The 21,296-nt window shown below is 41.2% G+C and overlaps 1 protein-coding gene across 1 annotated transcript in view; it reads right to left on the minus strand.

Annotated features, from left to right (window-relative positions):
• Window positions 1-21,296, minus strand: part of MYO16 (myosin XVI) — a 435,943-nt gene that overhangs the window by 317,647 nt on the left and 97,000 nt on the right. Inside the window, exons 6-8 of the mRNA XM_064585765.1 lie at window positions 20,584-20,709; window positions 7,020-7,095; window positions 4,202-4,355 (exon numbers count right to left, since the gene is read on the minus strand). Of these exons, the coding sequence (XP_064441835.1) occupies window positions 4,202-4,355; window positions 7,020-7,095; window positions 20,584-20,709 (356 nt within the window). The remainder of the gene's footprint in view (window positions 1-4,201; window positions 4,356-7,019; window positions 7,096-20,583; window positions 20,710-21,296) is intronic.

Raw genomic sequence — 21,296 nt, forward strand, 5'->3', positions numbered from 1 at the left:
GCCATGCACACAGACATGCAAGATGAGGTGTGGGAATCTAGGCACATCAGCCCCCAAGCACACAGAGGTGTTCACCAACCAGGAAGCTCCACTGGGCTTGCAGAGTCTTCCTTGAGGTTTGGTTCCATAGACATGATGGCCTCCCGGAGGCCAGGCTGGCTCACTGATCAGTCATTCCATCCCAGCACTGGGTTTTCTGGTATGACCAGCCCCCACCATGAGGCACCTTGTGAGCATAAACTCAAGTGTGATCCCAGGAATCCTGGACAACAGAGGCAGTCCTATGGCTTGGGAATTCCAAGGGCTGAGCATCTTCCCTCCCAGGAAACAAGGAGAAAGGCCCAGACAAATTCTTTACTATACAGCACCCACATTTTACACTGGAGGCAACATGTAGCAAAGACTCTGACTAGAGCGCCTGGGTGGCTCAGTTGGTTAAGCGACTGCCTTCGGCTCAGGTCATGATCCTGGAGTCCCAGGATCGAGTCCCGCATTGGGCTCCTTGCTCAGCAGGGAGTCTGCTTCTCCCACTGACCCTCCCCCCTCTCATGCTCTCTCTCTCTCATTCTCTCTCAAATAAATAAATAAAATCTTTAAAAAAAAAAAAAAAAAGACTGACTAAATTGCTGAAGTCACAGAGCCAGCAGGTGCAAGCTAGCATCTGAACCAGGATGTGTGGCTCTGGGTCTCCGTCCATAAGGACCACAGCACATGGCCTCACAGGTCGCCTCAGGGAGTGCATGCAGACACTCAGAGCAAGCCAGACCAAGGGTTTGATAAATAACATGGCCCCAGATGGGAAATAATGGCCCTATGTTGTTCCATTTGACTTGAGCTTCAGCTTAAAAGCAGATCAGTGAGGAGCCTTCATGCTTCTTATTTCTGCAGATGGGAAATGTCTTCCTAATTATAGACTATCTCCGTAAGTTGTCATACGAAGAAACACTTATGCTACCTTGACAACACTCCACGCCTGAAGTTGACTGACCGTAACAGGGAAATTCAGATCCGCAATTTCCTCTTTCAGGCCAAATTAGAAGTTTTCGAATTGCAAATAAAAATTCTAAGGAGCTAGATGGAAAAATCCAATCTCCTTGCTGAAACAATGCGAGAGTGGGTACATGTGCGTGACATGAGTCCAGTTACTTGAGTTCTGAGTCTCAGACAGGGATGGATAACATGGGGATAGAACAGAAGTGTTTGCGTTACCGCTGAAACTAATAATACACTGTATGTTAGCAAAACGGGATTTAAATAAAAAATTTTAAAAAGAAATATTTGTGTTGTGTGTGTCAATATATCGAACCTGAAAAAAATTATAAATAAAGAGAAACGTCATGGGGATATGATACGGCAAAGGGAATACAGTGGATGATACTGTAATGGCGTTGTCTGGTGATGCACAGTGACTACACTTGTGGTGAGCCCGGCATATAGTGATGTTCAATCACTATGTTGTACACCTGGAACTAATGTAACATTGTGCGTCAACAATATTCAAATTAAAAAATTAACAGCAACAAAAAATGAAAGAAAGAGCATACTTGTGCTGTTCTGCGGATTAAAGGCAATGGCCCACACAAACACTGCACAAATCCTAAAGTCTGGTCGCCGCACGGGAACCGTCAGCTGTTGTCGTGAATCGCTGAACACCCACAGCTGTTCAGCGAATGACTCCACCCCACCAGGTACTAGGCGGAATTGCTGTGGACTCCCACTCCAGGACCCCATGAAATAGAGTACTCATAGCAAACGTTGACACACATCAAACATTCCAGGGATGACAGACCCTGGGCGGGCATTTCCACGTTCCAACACCACAGGGTGCATGCCACCACAGCTGTCTCGTTCGTGGCAGTCACGGCATGCGCGACACTGAGATCCAAGTCAGGACACGAGAGACAGCACGGGGAGGAGGCCAGAAGTCAAGAAAGAACAGAAGGGGGAATGGCAGTCAAGTACGACAAGACCTGTTGCAAATTTAAAGCAGACAGAGGAAGCCTGAAAGCTTTACAGACAGGAAAGACTGTTGCTGGGAGGGCTCTGGAGTTAAGTCTAACCTGCTCACGAACTTGAAAGTGAGGCAACAAATAGACCCCTTAAAATTGTTCACTTAATAGAAGATATCTTAGAAACATGGAATACGAAATAATTCAATAATACAGGAATTTCCTCGTGATTAAATGTTTAACCAAAGACAGGGTGGCTGTTAACAGTGGAGTAGAGAGGGAGTGACATTCTTATCTTCACTAACTCATGATTCCGCACACAAAGCCTCTCAAGACAATCAACAGGAGTTGATACTGGAAAGGGAATTTGACTTGTATGCTGAGGTATCAGAAACCACTCAACTATTTCTCAAAAATTTAGCAAAATATATCCTAGGAAAATGTAAAAGGAGTGCATTAACTGTAGAACGCAAAGGAATAGGAAGTTGGATTGAAAATTGAAAGATAGGCGATAATAATTCAGATGAGGTAATGCGGGTTAAGTCCTCAGAAAGAGGGCTGCTGATAAAAGCTGGGAAAAGAGACTTTCTGAAGATAAACACAGATTACATGGAGAAGAAGAGAAGGCTGAATAAGTTCTTTCTAATCGTATGCTTCCCATACCCATGAATACACACTATCCATCTTTGGGCAAAGTAATGAGATGAAAGAAGCAGCGAGCTTCATGGGAATGCTTGCTCCTACCTGGAGCCGAGGAAAACTGGCCAACGTGGCAAGGCCTACTTGCTCTTTCCCCTTCTTCCAGGAGTTTTATTTTGTTCTAATTCCTTCTTCACCTTCCTAAAGCTGAGGAACCTCTACAAAGAGCTGAAGGGCAGGCTTCACATTTAAAAATTCAGGTTATCAAACCATTCAAGAAGGCGCTTGGTTTAAACCAGGGCAACTTGGATTTTCACAGAACAATAGCATTTGCTTATTTTAATGGAAGGAAAAGATAGAAATGGTTTGGGGAAAACTCAGCAGTGCTGAGGTGAGGAGAGAGACAGAAGACCAAACCTTCCTGAACACCAGGGCTAAACCACTGACTCCAGCAACTGGTGTGTGAAGAAATGCTGCTTTGTAAATGATGCACAAGAGATCTGTGAAAGAAACATGTGTATGTTTTCTGTTAATTCTGCCAAAGCTCTGATTCATTTCATATATGTTCTCTATCAAAAGAACAATGTGTTAGGGGCACCTGGCTGGCTCAGTCGGTTGAACGACCCACTCTTGGTTTCAGCTGAGGTCATGATCTCAGGGTCCTGAGATCGAGCCCTGCCTCAGGCTCCTAGTTCGTCATGGAATCTGCTTGAGTGTCTCTCCCTCTCCCTCTCCCCTCTGCTCCCGCTCCCTCTCTCTAAAATAAATAAATAAATCTTAAAAAAAAGAACGGCATGTTAAAAATGTTTTCAACCTGAAATATTTTTTGCGTATCTCCTTCTTTTGTTGAGATAGGATCCACATAGCACAAAATTCACACTTTTAAAGTTTACAATCCAGTGGTTTTTTTTTTAGCATATTCACAAATTTGTGTAAGCATCACGTTTACTTCTAGAACATTTCCATTATCCCCAAAAGAAACCCCGTATCCAGTAAGAGTCATTCCCCATTGCCCCCTGTCCCCACTCCTGGCAACCACTAATATCCTTTCTGTTTCTATGGATTTGCCCATTCTCCACACCTCATGCAAATGGGATCATACGATATGTGGCCTCTGGTGCCTGGTTTCACTCGCCTGGCATAACGTTTTTGAGGTTCATCTTTGTTGTAGTATGTATTGGTATTTAGGAGATATTTTAGACAACCAGAAATCATTAAGTTTTGTACTTTAGAGAGAAAAAAGTGAATATTTGTATTTCCTACTTGAGGAATTTAGCCATTACCATAGTCACTGGGAATCCTACAAATCAGTTTAGCTAAAAACGTGGAGTACGTTTAAAATATCATCTTTGGTCTCATGGTGACAAACTTGATCTAATAACTAAATAAAATAATAATGTTTAAAAGAATCAGAGGATTTTTCAGAAAATTAGGCTAAACTCATCATTGTCAACAAGTATTTTTTGGTAAAGATGTTAACATTCAGCTTCAATTTAGTTATGAGTCCATCTTAATACTGACTATAAAATGGTCGGCAGGGATGGCAGAGAAAATAATCAACTCTTCCATGAGCAAGATCTACGATGCTAGCACTCTACGGTGAAGGCACTTACAGCTTGCTGGAGAGAGGTGGGACGTCATGGAGGATCTCTTCATAGGGCTCCTCGGAGGCCAATGCAGGAAGAGATAAATGCTCTTTTACCCTTTCTTCCCAGGCAACTTCGGCTTTCAACAGCATTTCCTCAATAAACTCAGATGCAGCGATATCTACAAGAAACAGTACAAACATCAGAAAAAGCGGATGCTGAGATCACAGAAAACTGTTCCCTTTCAATGATTCTGGTGTGCTTAAAACATGAAAACTCATCAACACCTAGAGCAAAATGAAAAACACTACAAGTTTAAGGTGGGAATAAAACTGCAGTACTGCCATTTTAAAAGACGCCTGTGTTTTGTATCTGTGGCATATTTAATTACAAATGAAATGAAAAAATATAAAAATAATATTCCCCGAGTGGTGATGTATAAAATGTAAAATCACGGAGAAGCTAAGCTTGAAAGAACTTGATGTCATTTTATTCTCAGTGCGACTCTTCCTTCATCTTGATGAATAAGAATCAAATTGATGAAAATAGTTACACATTCCCAAAGACTGGGTTACTATAAAACTTGTAGTAGGTATTCTACAAGCATCTATTTGTAGATGTACAAATAAATAGTTGCATTATGAAAACAGTGAGTCTAGCCTCTGTGATCTGTTTTTCCAATCTGAAATACAATTATATTCCCTTATACAATACGTGTTAACAGTAACATCTGAATATACTTGGGCAGCAATATAGACAGATGTGCATTAATCAAATTAACACTTACTAACAATTGAAACTGGAAGTCAAAAGATCCTGAAGAAAAATTCACAATAATAACAATTAGGAACCTAATGGACAAAACCGCTCCTTTTCAATCCTCCTGACTAAAGTACATGACCACCTGTGTCTACAAATTCAAGTTATGAGGCTTGATGGGCTGGATGAGTTAATTCAGCCACCACAAGAAGATGTTTATGCCAAGATTTGATCACCATTTGCTCTAGGTTAAATCATATCCAGTAAATAGGAGGAGGCAGCTTGGCTTCCTCACCTTGGGTGATTATTTCTGTCCCACCTAACAACTACACCCCGAACTGCTTTTGTCCCCCAGATAATTTTTTCTGTATCTACTCCAAATTCAAGGAACACAAAATAGCAAGAATAGAATACTGATGACAATTTTCATTTGCTTGGTCATAATATGGGTGTCTACTTTCCTGTTCTCTGTGCTATTATGTTATGTGGTTCATTTTTCTTGCTGCTGGATTAGATGTTGGTACCTCCTGCATTTACTCAAAACTCTCACTGCATTATAGCTCTTTGTTCCCTTGTGTGTGAAAGAAGTATTTTCCTTCAATCAACAAGTGATTATTGAGAGTCCTCTATCAGCCCATCACTGTGTCTCTCTTGACCAACAAGGCATGGAAAATGGGTTACACTGATGGTAGACTAGGCATGGCCAACATAGGCAAATTGTCTAAGACAGCCATCCTATCCTGAGGTGGACAGGGCTGAGGCTAGATCAGACATTTAGTCACGTCCTGGGCTCTAGGACTGTGGGTTGCCTTGGGTGTCCATTTTGGCACATTTAGGTCTAACACACTAGACCTAAAAGGTGTAAGTGTGACACATGGGAGTCCCTGTGGTCAAGGGTCAATTGTATATTCTCTTCTCTGGGAAAGAAGCCAGGGATATGAACTTGACAAATGTGATCTGTTAGAACTACAGTAAACAGAGGATGTGACATATTTCACAATAAATACATTAAACAAATAGAAAAAGCCCACAAATTTCTATTTGCTCTTTTAATATTTGTCATTAGACACACTTTTGTCATTAATACTAAGGTTACGACACTATCATTAACATTAGCCTGATTCCAAAGTTTGAAACTATAACACCGTCTTAGAGCTTCATTTGTTAAATCTTCAGTTTATTTTAGCAGGTAAGATGAATAAACATTAAACAATATTTAACTCCAATAAAATAATAGAGCAAATCTCTCATCCTGTCTTAAGCTGGAGGTTTATCATGTAATCATATTCCTATAAGTACATCCAATGAGAAATCTCAGGCCTAAAGTGCTTTTAGGTTATTAGAGGTATGGTAACAAGAATAAGTAGAATTAAGTTATTTAGCTCAATTATTACCTTCAAGATTTTCATATTATTTTTTTTACCTATGCTACACTTTTCTCTGTTACTTAGAATTTTTATTTTTAATAAACAAAAAACTTATGAGTAAATTTGTTGTCAAATTATAAAAGCTAGAAAATGAATGCAACATCCATGTTCTTAAATTAGCAGATGAATATTATTAAAGAACAGTAGTAAAAAGAACTCTAGAAATGTTCAAAAGATACTTATCAAAAATTGTAACATTAAATTAAGATTTTGAAAACTTTAAATTAGCTTGAGGATGTCAAGTCTCGATTCCTTGCAGTATACCTATCTGTGCTGGGGGAAAAAAAAAGATTATTATTTAAAATTACCCTGATGAACAAGTATGTATTTGAAATGGTAAGAAACCAATTAAATAACAGCAAAAATATATTTGAAAGTAAGTGACATTGAAGGAATCACTGTGCAGGAAGTTGAAAACCTCAAAAGCAAATTTCAGGGAAGTACAAGGGCCCCCAGTGATCAGAACCACCCTGTAATGCCATCTTGTGCAGGAGGTGGGCATGGGAGTTTGGGAAGAGTGCCCGAACGGAGCATCTGCGCAGAGCTTCTCAGGGGAGGCTGACTCGCTCGGCAGCCATGTTAATGATGGATGAACAAGTTCCGGTAGGATAGGAAGGAGTCAGTAACCGCTCCATGGTCCCAGGATATTCACAACCTACCTGAGGGCTTCTCTTCATTGCAGTTCAGAAGGTTTGGATTTGCCTGATGCATCAGAAGAAGCTTCACCAGGTTTGTCTGAAACAGTAAAGTTCACTGAAATAAGATTCATCAGGGAGTGGTACACAGGGGTGGTCTCCAGGGCGCTTCCAGCCTGCTGGAGGGAGAAGGCATGAGCATATTCCACCCTAAACGATTCTTACTCTCTCCGCTTCCAGTTTTCCCAGTTCCTTTTGAAAAGATAACAGACATTCAAACCAAAAATTTCTTATCAAATGAGGAATAAATTGCTGGGGATTTGAAAAGGCTTACTTAACGCCTTTCAGGTTTATTTTAGGGCATCTTGTGGGAGGAATTACATGTTATATGTGTTTTGTTTTAATTGAGCGACTCATTAACGTCTCACTGGTCCTGTCCAATCACTGCAGCCCCACAGACAATATGAACTAAAGTCACAGGGGAGTTAGGAAAACTTAAATGTAACTCGAGCTATAAAAAAAGAAAGCAACTTGATGAGAGATTAATATATTCTTTAAATCTTATTATAAAATATAAATTCAAAGAGTATATATATATATATGTATATATATATATGCATAAGTCATTGAAAGAGAAGTAATGAAATAATTTTCAGTGTATCCAACTTTTTTTTTTACTATTTTATTTATTTATTTGAGAGAGAGAGAGAATGAGAGAGAGAGAGAGAGCATGAGAGGCGGGAGGATCAGAGGGAGCAGACTCCCCGCCGAGCAGGGAGCCTGATGTGGGACTCGATCCTGGGACTCCAGGATCATGACCTGAGCCGAAGGCAGTCGCTTAACCAACTGAGCCACCCAGGCACCCTATCCAACTTTTTTTAAAAGAGTTATTTATTTTAGAGAGGGAGAGCACGGGGGGAAAGAGAAGAAGGAAAGGGAGAGAGGGAATCTCAAGCAGACTCCCCACTGAGTGCAGAGCCCAACGTGGGGCTCAATCTCACGACCCTGAGATCATGACCTGAGCAGAAACCAAAAGTCAGACACTCAACCGACTGAGCGACCCAGGCTCCCCCCAACTTTTTAAAATAGGTCTTTCATGATATCTTTCTGTGTTTCTTCCCAAAATTATCCCTCTCCCTATTTCCCAGAGTTGATCACTCTCATGAAGTTTGGGCTATTTTGGGCTATGATTTCTTTATATGTTTAACCCTTATGTACAGAAGTACCCCCCAAACAACATATTGCTCAGCTTTATCTGTTTGTGACATTTAGAGAAATGAAATCCTAGTGTGTATATTCACTGATGCCTTGCTTTCATGACTGCATTCTTGAGAATCCTCAAAGGTGATGGATTGAAACAAGATTTATTCATTCTCTCGGCCGCACATAACTGCACCGTACAAATATATCACAATTAACCTGCCTTCCTCACTGGACATTCAAGCCATTTGCAGTCATTTATTTTTACAAATAACGTTGCTATAAATATTCTCATTTATCTTTCTTGGTGCACGTGAGCAAGGGTCTCTCTTCAGGACAGATGCACATAGGACTGAAATTGTTGGGATAAAGGTTTGGACATCATCAAAGTGGCTTAGATAGCTCCAACTGTTTTCCAAAGAGCTCAAATGTCCACCCCCATACCCAACAAGAGTTCCTGTTGCTCCACATTCTATTTAATAATTTTGTTATTGTGCATTTACAGATCACTAGATTCACATTCCCTCCAACATTTGATATTGTTATATTTAAAAATTTAGCTATCACACTGGGAATGAAGTAATATTTCAGTCTACTTTAACTTATTTCCATGATGACAAAGGATACTGAACACCTTCCCATGTGTTTAGTGGCCCTTCCTAGACTTTCTTTGGTGAAGTGTCTGTTCAAGACTTCTTTGCCCATTTATTACTGGAGTGTTTCTCTCTATTTTAGTGATCTATGCTCTTATATGTTCTAGATACATTTGTCAGGTATGTGTATTACAAATATTTCCTCCCGTTCTATGACTTGCCTGTTCATATTCTTGAAAATGTCTTTTTAAGACCTGAAGAGTATTAACTTTGTTTTGCTTTTGTGAAAGTGCAACATCTGTATTTTTTTCTCAAGTGCTCAGCACTCTTTATGTTCAAAATAACTCTTTGCCCACTCAAAGGCCATGACAGGGCGCCTGGGTGGCTCAGTTGGTTAAGCGACTGCCTTCGGCTCAGGTCATGATCCTGGAGTTCCGGGATCGAGTCCCGCATCAGGCTCCCTGCTCGGCGGGGGGTCTGCTTCTCCCTCTGACCCTCCTCCCTCTCATGCTCTCTGTCTCTCATTCTCTCTCTCTCAAATAAATAAAATCTTAAAAAAAAAAAAAAAAAAGGCCATGACAATACCATACTATATTTTCTCCTAAAGGTTTTATAATTTTAACTTTTATATTTGTGGCCCATCTCAAGTGAGTTTTCGCAAATGACAGAGGAAAGCTCAAATTTATGTTGGTCCATCACCCATTCATTTTTCAGCAATATTTCTTAAAAAGACCTTTTTTCTCTTACTGAATTGTTTTGGTACCTTTGTAGAAAAGTCATCGACTATATATGTTCCTGTGTGTTTCACTGATCTATTTGTCTATCCTTACGGCATTTCCTAACTACTTTGATTAGTGTAGCTTATAGCCAGTATTGAAATCTTGTAAGTGAAAGACTTATAGTAAGTCTTGAAAAAAGCCTGTAATTTTCTTATTTTTTTTTAAGATGATTTTGTCTATTTAGGTATTTTGTGTCTCCATATAAATTTTAGAATGGAGGCACCAGGGTGGCTCAGTCGGTTTAGCGTCTGCCTTCGGCTCGGGTCATGATCCCAGGGTCCTGGGATCGAGCCCTGCGTCAGGCTCCCTGCTCCGCGGGAAGCCTGCTTCTCCCTCCCCCACTCCCCCTGCTTGTGTTCCCTCTCTCGCTGTGTCTCTCTCTGTCAAATAAAAAAAAAAAATTTAGAATGAACTTTTCAATTTTTGAAAAAAAAGGGTTTAAGATTTTGATTGGAATTGCTCTAAACGAATACCATATTAATTTTATACGGTTTTTTTAAAATATCACGAATTTAGTGGTTTAAATGAAAAAAAAATATTATCTTACAATTCTGTAGGTCAGCAGTCTGACACAGGTCTCACTGGGTTAAAATCAGGGTGTCAGCACCGCTGTGTTTCCTTTGGCTCTCAGGGCAAATGTGGTCCTTGCCTTTTCCAGCTTCTAGAGGTAACTCACGCTCCTTGGCTTGTGGCCCCTTCCCTCATCTTCAAGACAACAATGTTGCAGGTGTCTGCCCATTTTTGCATAGCCACACCGCAGGAGGACCCTGAGCCAGGAATGGTTCTCTGCTTTTAAAGACCCATGTGGGGCACCTGGGTGGCTCAGTTGGTTAAGTGACTGCCTTCGGCTCAGGTCATGATCCTGGAGTCCCCGGATCGAGTCCCGCATCGGGCTCCCTGCTCGGCAGGGAGTCTGCTTCTCCCTCTGACCCTCCTCCCTCTCATGCTCTCTGTCTCTCATTCTCTCTCTCTCAAATAAATAAATAAAATCTTAAAAAAAAAAAAAAAAAGACCCATGTGATGAGACTGGGCCCACCTGGGTAATCCAGGAAACTCTTCCCATCTCAAAATCTGTAACTAATCGCAATTGCAAAGTTCTTTTGCCTTTTCAGTGAACAAACATATTGACAGGTTTTGAGGTTTAGGGTGTGGACATCTCTGGGGGCCACTATTCAGCCTTCCACAAATATCTTAAAAATATTCACGGTCAAAACACATGATTATGGCTTACTCCTCCATTTATTTGGGTCTTCTTTACTCCCTCACTGTGGTGTACCATAGTTTTCAGTGTAGAAATATTAAAATATTTTGTGAAATATATTGTTATATATTTTAAGTTTTTAATGCCACCATAAACAACTTGATAAATGCACTTAATGGGTCTAGTCTTTCCATTATTTTGCTGATTCCTTTGGCATTCTTATCCTCCTTTCTCCTTTCCCAACTTTGTCCTTTGTTTCTATTTCTTGCTTTATTATATTGATAAGAACGAGACTGGCTTTTCCAATCTTGGGTTTTGCTTTTGTAACATGTGTTGTGGTTCTCCCCTTTGCATCCAGGCACACCAAGACATCTCCCCACCCACCAATGATTGTTCTTGTTAGAATTTTCATTAAAAAATCAATTAGGTTTTAAATAATCTACTCATTGTTACCTTTCCCAAAGCCCATTCAAAATCAGCATTTGGTTTTGCAGAACACGGATTCTATCAGTAACATTTAAATTATGTTACAGTGCTTATATGTAGAAGTTTATTTTTATTTCCAAATAGAGAGTTTACTAAAGCAAGAGAGATTCTCTTGAAATCTGAAAGATAAAATATATAGAGCAGATTCCCAGGACATTAAAATAGGTACAGGAAAGAGTTTTTTTTTTTTTTTTTTTTTTTTAAGATTTTATTTATTTGACAGAGAGAGACACAGCGAGAGAAGGAACACAAGCAGGGGGAATGGGAGAGGGAGAATCAGGCTTCCCGCGGAGCAGGGAGCCCGATGCGGGACTTGATCCCAGGACCCTGGGACCATGACCTGAAACGAAGGCAGACGCTTAACGACTGAGCCACCCAGGTGCCCAAAAGAGTTTTGTTTTATATTAAAGATGAGAGCGATGTGCTTGTGTTTAAACCACATGAAAGAGAAGAAGGAAAAGAAAGATGGACCGACGGAGGGAGGGAAGGACAAAGGAAGGAAAGGAAGAAGAAAAAAAAAAGCCAAAAATGAGCTAAGATTGCCTTTGGTTTTCCCAAATTTGAAAGAACAGTAATAAACCTAAATGCTTTCGTATCTCTGCAAAAATGTCAGACAGACGCCTAACAATCCCTTTGCATTTCTAAATTCAACTCAGGGTGTCCAGGCCTCCAAAGAGAAACGTGTCCCATCGCCCAGCAAACCACTCCTCTCCGCAGCTTCAACTGGAACCACGGAAAGCATTTCAGTAATAAAAGCAAAATGTTTCCTACATGAAAATCTTTAGCAATAAAAGCAACTCCATTTTATTTCAGGCCCATAAAAAGAGGCATTCATGTGTGGAAGGAGGACGTTTCTCTCATTTGGGGAACTCCTTTCTTTTTTTAGAGCCCGTTTTCCCCATGTGCTTCTAATCAGAAATCGGGGAGGCACGTCACAGAACTAAATGAAACAGGCCCGTGCTAATTCCACTTACTCTCCTCCGGAACATGGAACATTTGCTTTACCCTCGCAAAAGACCTTTAGGTAAATTGCTTCAAATGCGAATAGGTTGAGTGCATAACCCAGTAAGAATTCATCACTAGTACAAGAACGTTGTGATCACCAAAGGCTCCAGAGGATAAGATGAGTGAGAGAGAGAGAGAGAGAGAGTGTGTGTGTGTGTGGCAGGTGGTGAGTGTGGAAACAGAGACCCTGCAGGCTAATCGAAAATGTACTTAAGCTGAAATATAAATCCACACAAGTTTCACTGGATAAGGACTTTATTCATTCTTTGGAAAGTTGTCCTTCAGTGTGGATAAATTCAGCAAAATTAATTCCTCGATGGTCATTTAAATTACCTCTTTGAAGAGTTGAGCAATGGCAATGAGTGTTTGGACGTAGTTGGTTTCTAGTTGGGACACTAGAAGAGACTGTTTCACTTGATCTAATAACAAGAAACTGAAGTGTTAAAGGTCCCAGAACACAAGGTGCACATCCTACCTCCCTGGTGCAGGCTCTGCATTGTAACGCGTTAATGCCTCCAACTCAGAAACCCCTGAAGGATTTCATATGTAAAATACAAAACCATCTAATAAATTGTTAATATTATCCCTATTTGTGGCCCAACTGTGATTTCACATTAAACACAAGAGTTCTGCCTCCATCCCTGAAAACACAGGCTCTCCAATCGCGCCAGTACCTGCCAGTCCTTCCAGAGACGGTCCTTCCTCCCGCCCAGGTGGCAGCCTCCTTCCCCTGCATCCCCTCCTGGTCAGACTCCTGGATGGCCTCCTTCCCCTGCATCCCCTCCTGGTCAGACTCCTGGATGGCCTCCTTCCCCTGCATCCCCTCCTGGTCAGACTCCTGGATGGCCTCCTTCTCCTGCATCCCCTCCTGGTCAGACTCCTGGATGGCCTCCTTCCCCTGCATCCCCTCCTGGTCAGACTCCTGGATGGCCTCCTTCCCCTGCATCCCCTCCTGGTCAGACTCCTGGATGGCCTCCTTCCCCTGCATCCCCTCCTGGTCAGACTCCTGGATGGCCTCCTTCCCCTGCATCCCCTCCTGGTCAGACTCCTGGATGGCCTCCTTCCCCTGCATCCCCTCCTGGTCAGACTCCTGGATGGCCTCCTTCCCCTGCATCCCCTCCTGGTCAGACTCCTGGATGGCCTCCTTCCCCTGCATCCCCTCCTGGTCAGACTCCTGGATGGCCTCCTTCTCCTGCATCCTCTCCTGGTCAGACTCCTTGATGACCCCTTACGCTACCTAACAGGTGTTGCTGGTGCTGCTCACCCTCGGCTGGACTCCCTCTGCCCACATGCTGTTTCTCTGGGGCGCCGGGGACAGATGTGTGTATCCGGGGACCCATCCCTCCCACTGGCCAGTGCACGTGTGGGCTTGCGGGCTCGCGGCTCAGGTGCCGCCACAGTCTGCTGGACCAACAGGCACCTGCCGCTCTAGGGCAGACATGGGCTCCCCTCGTTCGAGAGCAGAACTATGCGTCCTGGGTCGGACCCTGTGCTGATAAGAAAGGGCGTTCATTGTCTTCACACTTGGTCGTTACAGATGGGAGGACAGTGCGGACAAATGAAGGGGCAGTTGCAGCCCGCTGTGGTAAGGGACGAGGTGCGGAGACACAGGGGCCACATCGGATGCACGGGGGAGCGTCCTCACTGGAATTTGGGAAACTGGGAGAGGGGCCACTGAAGTGGCATCTCCGTGTGGTCCTCCATGTAAGTAAGACTGAACCACTTAACAATTTCAGGAAGAGCAAGGAGCAGGAAAGGAGGCACATGGTGGCCTCGTCCAGAAATCAGAAGTGGCTGAGTAGGGCTATACGTGCCAGCCTGATGGGGGAGGCGGGGGAATGAAGCTGGAGAAGGAAGCGTAAGTCCAGGCGCACAGGGCTCGCAAACTGCGCTATGGAGTGCGTGCTTCCTGTCCCCCGCAGGGCAAAGGATGTTGTGTGAGATGCTGTGATGATGACTGGCAAAGCTTACATGTGCAGAGGGACTGGGGGCGGGGCAGGCGGGCCAGTGGATCCCCGGGTAGGGATGCTGCTGGATGGGGTGGGGGCCAGGGTTACACCTCACAGAGCCCCACACCCTTCCTAGGTGGAAGCCCATGGACTCAGGGTTTATTGGGTACTGGAAGATCAGGGAGGGATAAGAGGAAGGATGATGCCCAGTGTGGTGGTGAGTAAATGACACACAGAAAGGGCAGCACATTGGGGTTGAGAAAAGAGCTGACCATTCCCTTTGTACAGGAGAGCAGCTGGAGGGCAGGCTGGTAGAGATCACCCACCGGGCGGTGGGCCTCAGGGGTCTGCAAGCTGAGAGGGAAACAAGAGGCCGCTTTGGGAGCCATGAGCATGTCCGGGACAGGAGGCTGCAGGGTGGAGATTCCCTAAAGACGTGTAAACACTGAGAAGAGAGGGAACCCACACAGAGCGCTGAGCCTGCCAACACCGCGTGCTAGAGGGGTGGAAGGAAAACCAGAGAGGGTCTTTATGTTTTCCCAAAGCAAAGAAGAAATAATAATAATAATAATAACCCTCTGAAGATTTCTCAGTTCTTATGAACTTGGGCAAAAATGTTTTTGAGAATACAAACAACTCCTTTAAACATCAGATATGTGGGTGGTGTGACACAAAATACTTTTGAAGGGACGGGTATTTAGGTTTTAGCATTTGTGAAGTTACTTTCCTATCTTGTTGTAGTGTGACCAATCCCATTAGAAACACTAAAAATATGTATCAGGCTAGAATCAAATTTTATTTTATGTACAACTCATGAAAGAACTGTGAAACCAAAAGGCATCAGTCACATAAATTATTCAGTTCCCAGTTTTAGACAAGAACAAGCATCTCCTTTTTTTCAATGGAAAGTTAACATATTTATAAAGGGAAGTGTTAAAATATATATGCCAACCCAGTATAAATGCCAATAAAAAAAACTGTTATAAATTATAAACTTCCTTCCCCATAAAGGTATTTATATTTGTAAGGTATTTATAAGAAAGTGAAATTGCTATGAAAGTCTCCACAAATGCCATTAGTCTTTTAAAATGTTAGCATTTCTAAAGCTTTTTTTTTCTAAACTGAGATAAATTTATTTATAGTAAATTTCTTCAGAGAGTTATAATCTCCCATGCATATAACTTGACATTCAGATAAAACCTATTTCTAAATTATTATTTCCAAAATGAATACTAAATGGCATTTTTACAGGTGAATAATTTTTAAATATGATTCTATATATCATATGGTATTTTCCTGACAAAATAATTGAGATACAATTTATTCAAAATCTATTAACATAAATCTCTTAGTTGTCTTTTTAGTCTGAATTGAAGAACGGTATTTTGGTTTTGGTGTCCTATATTCTAACAGGAAAGCCTCCCCGCTCCCCCCTGCCTCTGCGTGTTAGAGCTTCGCTTTGAGTTCTTGGTTGATCAATCTGTCCTTCCAATTCCTCTGGTTACTCTGCTGGGCACCGAGCACAGAGGGCAAGCAAACAGTCCTCACTGCTCAGAGCTTACATTCTGGTGGAGACCCCACCTGAACAGGGTTAATGGAGCAAAACAGAAAAGACACATGTGATCTTCAGATCTATCCTCAGTACTAAAATGTATAAGGAGTTAGAAAATACTGAACAATGGCTAGTCATTTTCTAGAGAAGCAGAGGATAAAGGTGACATTTGTTTTTAAATCTGCCTCATTTGAACACTATACATGGCCATTTCTGGAAACCTTTGTGTCGGGTATCTGTCTGTACAAATCTAGCAACTGGATCAATTGACCAGAACACACACCAAGTGATGTTCAACACACGTCTCACGCACTTGCCTTCATCATTCCCCAGAATCTCCTGAGCTATGTAAGAATCCCCCTTTAAACAGAGGTTGACAGTTCACATTGATTGAAGGGCCAGACTCTATGGAAGGAGAATTAGTGAGGCTTGTTAGGTTCACACAGCCAGTCGTTCAGAGCCAGGGAGAAGGCCATGTTCCTCAAAACAAACCTGGCTTCATCAGGTTGGGCAGAATGAAATATAGATGTTTGTGTAGGGAAGTGTCTGGGAAACACAAGAAAGAATAAAAAATATAGACATCATTTTTTAAAAGTTGGGGTCAAATATTTTTCAGCTGGTTTTGAAAGAATAAATGGAGCAATTGGAAAGCGTTTCTTAATTCACTTATCATTAATAAATGATGAGTGTTAGAAATATCACTGGCACACTGGAGAAGTAGTTACAAAAACATAAGTCTTAATTACTCTGCATCTTGCAAATTAAATGTAGCTTTGGGTCCCATTTCCCATGTAAGTTCAGAACTCTTTCTCTAGGTTGAAAATATAGGTTCAGAAAGCCCAAAGTTTGAAAAATTGTTCAAAGATGGCAGGTAATCGGTTGAGCATACTGCCATCCATGGATTCTTCCTGCCTTATTCATCAGCCACTCCTGCATCCTGTAACTTGTGTGTGACGGGAATCTCCAGGAAGCTTTAGGAAGGAGGTGGCCATCGTACTGGGCTTATGTTCTGTACATCACAGCAGGTATCGTGCTCCGTATATATGCCAATCATTATTTTTTTCTTAAATGTAACTGTGTAAATTAAAATTGTTAAAAATCTACTTTCATGGGGCACCTGGGTTGCTCAGTTGGTTAAGTGTCTGCCTTCAGCTCAGGTCATGATCTCGGGGTCCTGGGATTGAGCTCCCTGCTCAGCGGGGAGTCTGCTTCTCCCTCTGCCCCTGCCCCTCCCCCCACTTGCACGAGCGGGATCTCTCTAAAATGAATAAATAAAATCTTTTTAAAAAAATCTACTTTCATTACTAAAACCAACTGCCATTTTTTTTTTTTTTTACCACATAGCCAACCTGTTTTATTAGTTTAATATATTCATTAGTCTTGTGTCATGGTTCTATCAAATAGGTCTCTTTCCCTGATACAAGTTTTATCAGACTCCAATCCTGTTTTTTAACACTTATCCTATAATAAAGCTCAATTGCAGGCACTTTAAAAATGTAGTCTCTCGGGTAGAACTTCACATTTCTGCAGGGTAGGGTTTCCTGTGGACCCCTGAAAGGTCAATTCCTTTTTTTCACACAGAACTCTTGGCCTCAGGAGCTCCATCTGATTGCCTGAGGGATATAATTTCTGAAAGCCACTCATTCTTGCTGCCTTAATCGTACAGCTTCCAGGACACAGAACAGAATGTCTAGATGCTCTTTCAAAATATGAGTTAGGAAGAATCAGTCACATCGAGACATGTTCAACAGGCAGAGTCAAAGATCCCAGTAGACACTTCACAATGGAAATAGTATAAAAGCATCTTCATTTCTCTTCTGCCCACAGATGGGTTTCATGTGAAAATAACCATAAATGAACTTCCTTCCATCACTCTCTATTAAGCTTCAGGATGCTTTCAGAAGTAATTCTTTTGAAACAGAGCAGTTGTTTTAAAACATACCAGCTTATACTGGTTCTTTCCGATCCTCCCTGTTAACTACAATAAACCCAAGAAGAACTCTGAAGAGGGAAGGAGGAAGGTAAACTGGCTCAGGACCTGCAGAAGGAAGGAACCATGGACAGGAATCCCACCCAATCGAAGGCTAGCCCATACCCGGTGTTTCCCAGCCCAACTTAGGGACAGAAGATAGCCTGGGTTGATGTATCCCTCCCACATTCCAGCTGTGTCCCTCAGACAACATCAGGTGAGTCCAGCACCACGATCTGCTAACACAAAGTGCCAGGACAAGCACTCTTCTTCCACTGAGCTGAGACTCCCCTCCCCAATGAGAGGCAAGGGCAGCTGGGAGGGGGCACCTGCAAGAGGGAGCATAACCCAATGGGCTCCCAGCCCTTAAAGTCTTTTGTGGCAATCCCCCTACCTCACCCTGAGACATGGGGTAATCTGGCTTGGGAAAACCTCTTCTTCCACACCTTTGGGGACACTAAAAGAAGCAGTGAGGACCCCAGGGACACCAGATAGGCCAAGTGGACCAAAATGACACCTCAAAGGTCTGAAAGTTAAACTGTTACTGGAACCACAACCCACTGGAGTAGACTAGGCCCTGCATATCAAACATAAACAGGATGACTAAAATAGAAGATTTATACAGGACCAAGATTCTCCTAACATAATAGCTGAAGTGTCCAAAAATGCAATTAAAAATCACTTGTCATACCAAGATCAGGAAATCACAACTTGAATGAGAAAAGATGATAAACTGACAACAACAAGATGAATCATGCCAGAATCGTCTGATGATGACGGTAAAGCAGAGCTCATAAGAATGCTTCAATAAGCAACTACAAATCCTCTTGAAACAAATGAAAAAAATAGGAAATCCCATCAAAGACACAGAAATTACAATAAAAAACAAATGGAAATCATAGAACCAAAAAACACAATAACAAATATAATACACCAACTCATACCAAATATTTCATCTGACTTGCAACCAAATAAAACAAAAACCACACACTGGCTTCTGATAAAAATTATTTAAATGTCTAATAACAGCAATAGTGACATATTTAGTCCAAGGCATGTCTATTTTTTTAAAGACTTTATTTATTTATTTGAGAGACAGAGCGTGCAAGAGAGTGAGCACAAGCAGGAGAAGGGACAGAGGGAGAGGGAGAAGCAGACTCCCCAGTGAGCAGGGAGCCCAATATGGGGCTCAATCCCAGGACCCTGAGATCATGACCTGACCTGAAGGCAGACACTTAAACAACTGAGCCACCCAGGCAACCCCCAAGGCATGTCTTTAGAAAAACTTGTTAAATCTAGTCCCATTCTCCCATTATCTTATGAAAGTGGTTAAAGGGAACCAATTTGGTATTCTTTAAAATGAACCCAATCTGAAATCTGAAAGTCCAATCAGAAAAATTGAAAAAATGGGTAGAATGAAAGCCTTAATTAATTGAGTTGAAGTAAGTGGCATTCTGTCACATTTTACCAAGCTCTCACTCACTTGCCGATTTAGCTCCTTCCAAAGGGAGCACTGACTGTAATGAGCATGTTCTGATAATTCACCGATCACCATTTTCTCTGCACAGGTCAACAGGTTGTATTCAAGGAAGTACTTGCTTCTGTGTTTGCTTCTCTACTTTTTACTAAAGACAAAACCTCTCACCCAGCGTCTTCTGGTATGCTATGGTGCTAGAAATGCAGAACCAATGTGCTCGTGGTGTACATAGATTATTGATCCTCCAATACTCCTATGATCTACTGGGGGGACCGAGGACCCCTGACCCCTGGGACTGATGACTTCAGCTATCTGCAGCCTCTTCCCCTTAACCCATCCATTTACTTACACAAACATTTACTTGCTAAACACACAGTTTGGGGTACTTAATAAAGAGCCTGTTAGAAATATTTATTAATGAATGAAACTTTTCATAAAGGAAATGTTGTCAAAGCAAACAATATTTTTATTAGTTTGAAAGACTTTCCCTAAGCAATGTGCTTTTTCTAAAATGTGTGAAATGTGAATGGTTTCAATTATTTCAACACCTGCAGTACTCAGATTTTATGATGGATATTTTGCATACCAGTTAGTACCTAAGAGACTTAACTTACTATGAACCTAAGGGGCATGACTGCTACCCCAGACCAACGTTTGAGAAGCAACAAGTTTAACCTAAATCTCCACATTTACTTAACAATGAATTCTCTTCCAAAACAGTACTCCGGCTTTCTCCAACACAAAATACATTAATTGTATAAATAGATTTCAAAATTAATCAGTTATTATGAACACTGCTGCCACATTCACCCACATAAAATCATTTAAAAGTCAGTTTGCTTCTTCCTGATGATATAATGGTACCTGGTGAGAAAGTAATTTGTGCAATACTAACTCAAGTTGTATTAGCTATGACCAAAAACCAATTCAGAGAAAAAAAAATTTGCTATTCACCTTCATTTGTCAAGATGAAATATAATTTATAGTGAAAAACTAAAACATAAAATGGAATTCTGCTTTACTTCTACTAACTTCAGAGAACAAACAGAATTAACAATTCATAAAATTTTAAACTACTATAAGGACTACATAATGTTAAGAAAATAATAAGTCCATTCTATGAAAAATGTTTATGATTTTATCTTATTTCTCCAACAATTTTGACGATATGCAGAATCCTGAGGACTGTGTGTTTTATGTATCCTTCCAAAAGACAATGTTTTTGTTCAACCATGAAAATACTTGTTTATGAATAGGATGCCATTAAAAGTCAAATTTCATGCTGACTAGTACACAATTTGAAATTTGAAAATTAAATATGAAATGATGCATTATTTATAGAATGATTTTTTAAAATAATTTAGGAGATCATTTTACCTGGCCATACTTTGCTGCCAAATGAAGTGGGGTCCAGTACTGATTATCTGCTATATTCAGGTCCCCGCCATGTTCCAGGAGAAGAGACACCACCTCCTTGTAGCCACTTGCACATGCCATATGCAACTGCAGTGAGGAAATATTTTGTTATATAACTTAAAGCAGTGACATCAAAACAATTTATTCAGTGGCTTGAAGACAGCTACTAAAATATAATCTAAATAATATAAAATAAATAATATAAAATAAAATCTAAAATACCTTTAAAAAAAGAACATACATGCAGTTTTATTTATTTGATATAAGTGGACATCATCCTTCTTTAAACAAAGGCTTATGGTTTAATTATTATTTTCCTTCTGACCCTGACAATGTGCACTTTTTCATATAATTCCTATTTTCTTCTTTAGTGTAATCTGAATACTTCTAAATACAAAATGCAATAATTGAACGCTTTACCACTTCTTGTCCAAAAGTCAAACGTGTAGTGACTGGCTCTGGAATTCTAGCCCTGTACTTGGTGCGACTGGAGGAGATTCGAGGACACATATGACAATAGGAAATGTGATCATCTCGATGCTTAGGACCAGGAAAAAGGGGCAGGCACACTGGAAAGACTGAGTTGATCCTGACAAACCTTAAAATGATTATGTAGCTCTCATTTGAACATGCTCCCAGTTTAGTTTATGAATGCAACCTGAAGTTTAGGAATG

This window comes from Mirounga angustirostris, unplaced genomic scaffold (assembly GCF_029215605.1).
Source record: "Mirounga angustirostris isolate CCGP_5_RB_7025 unplaced genomic scaffold, mMirAng1.0.hap1 SCAF_3, whole genome shotgun sequence".
In the NCBI taxonomy this organism is placed as follows: Eukaryota; Metazoa; Chordata; class Mammalia; order Carnivora; family Phocidae; genus Mirounga; species Mirounga angustirostris.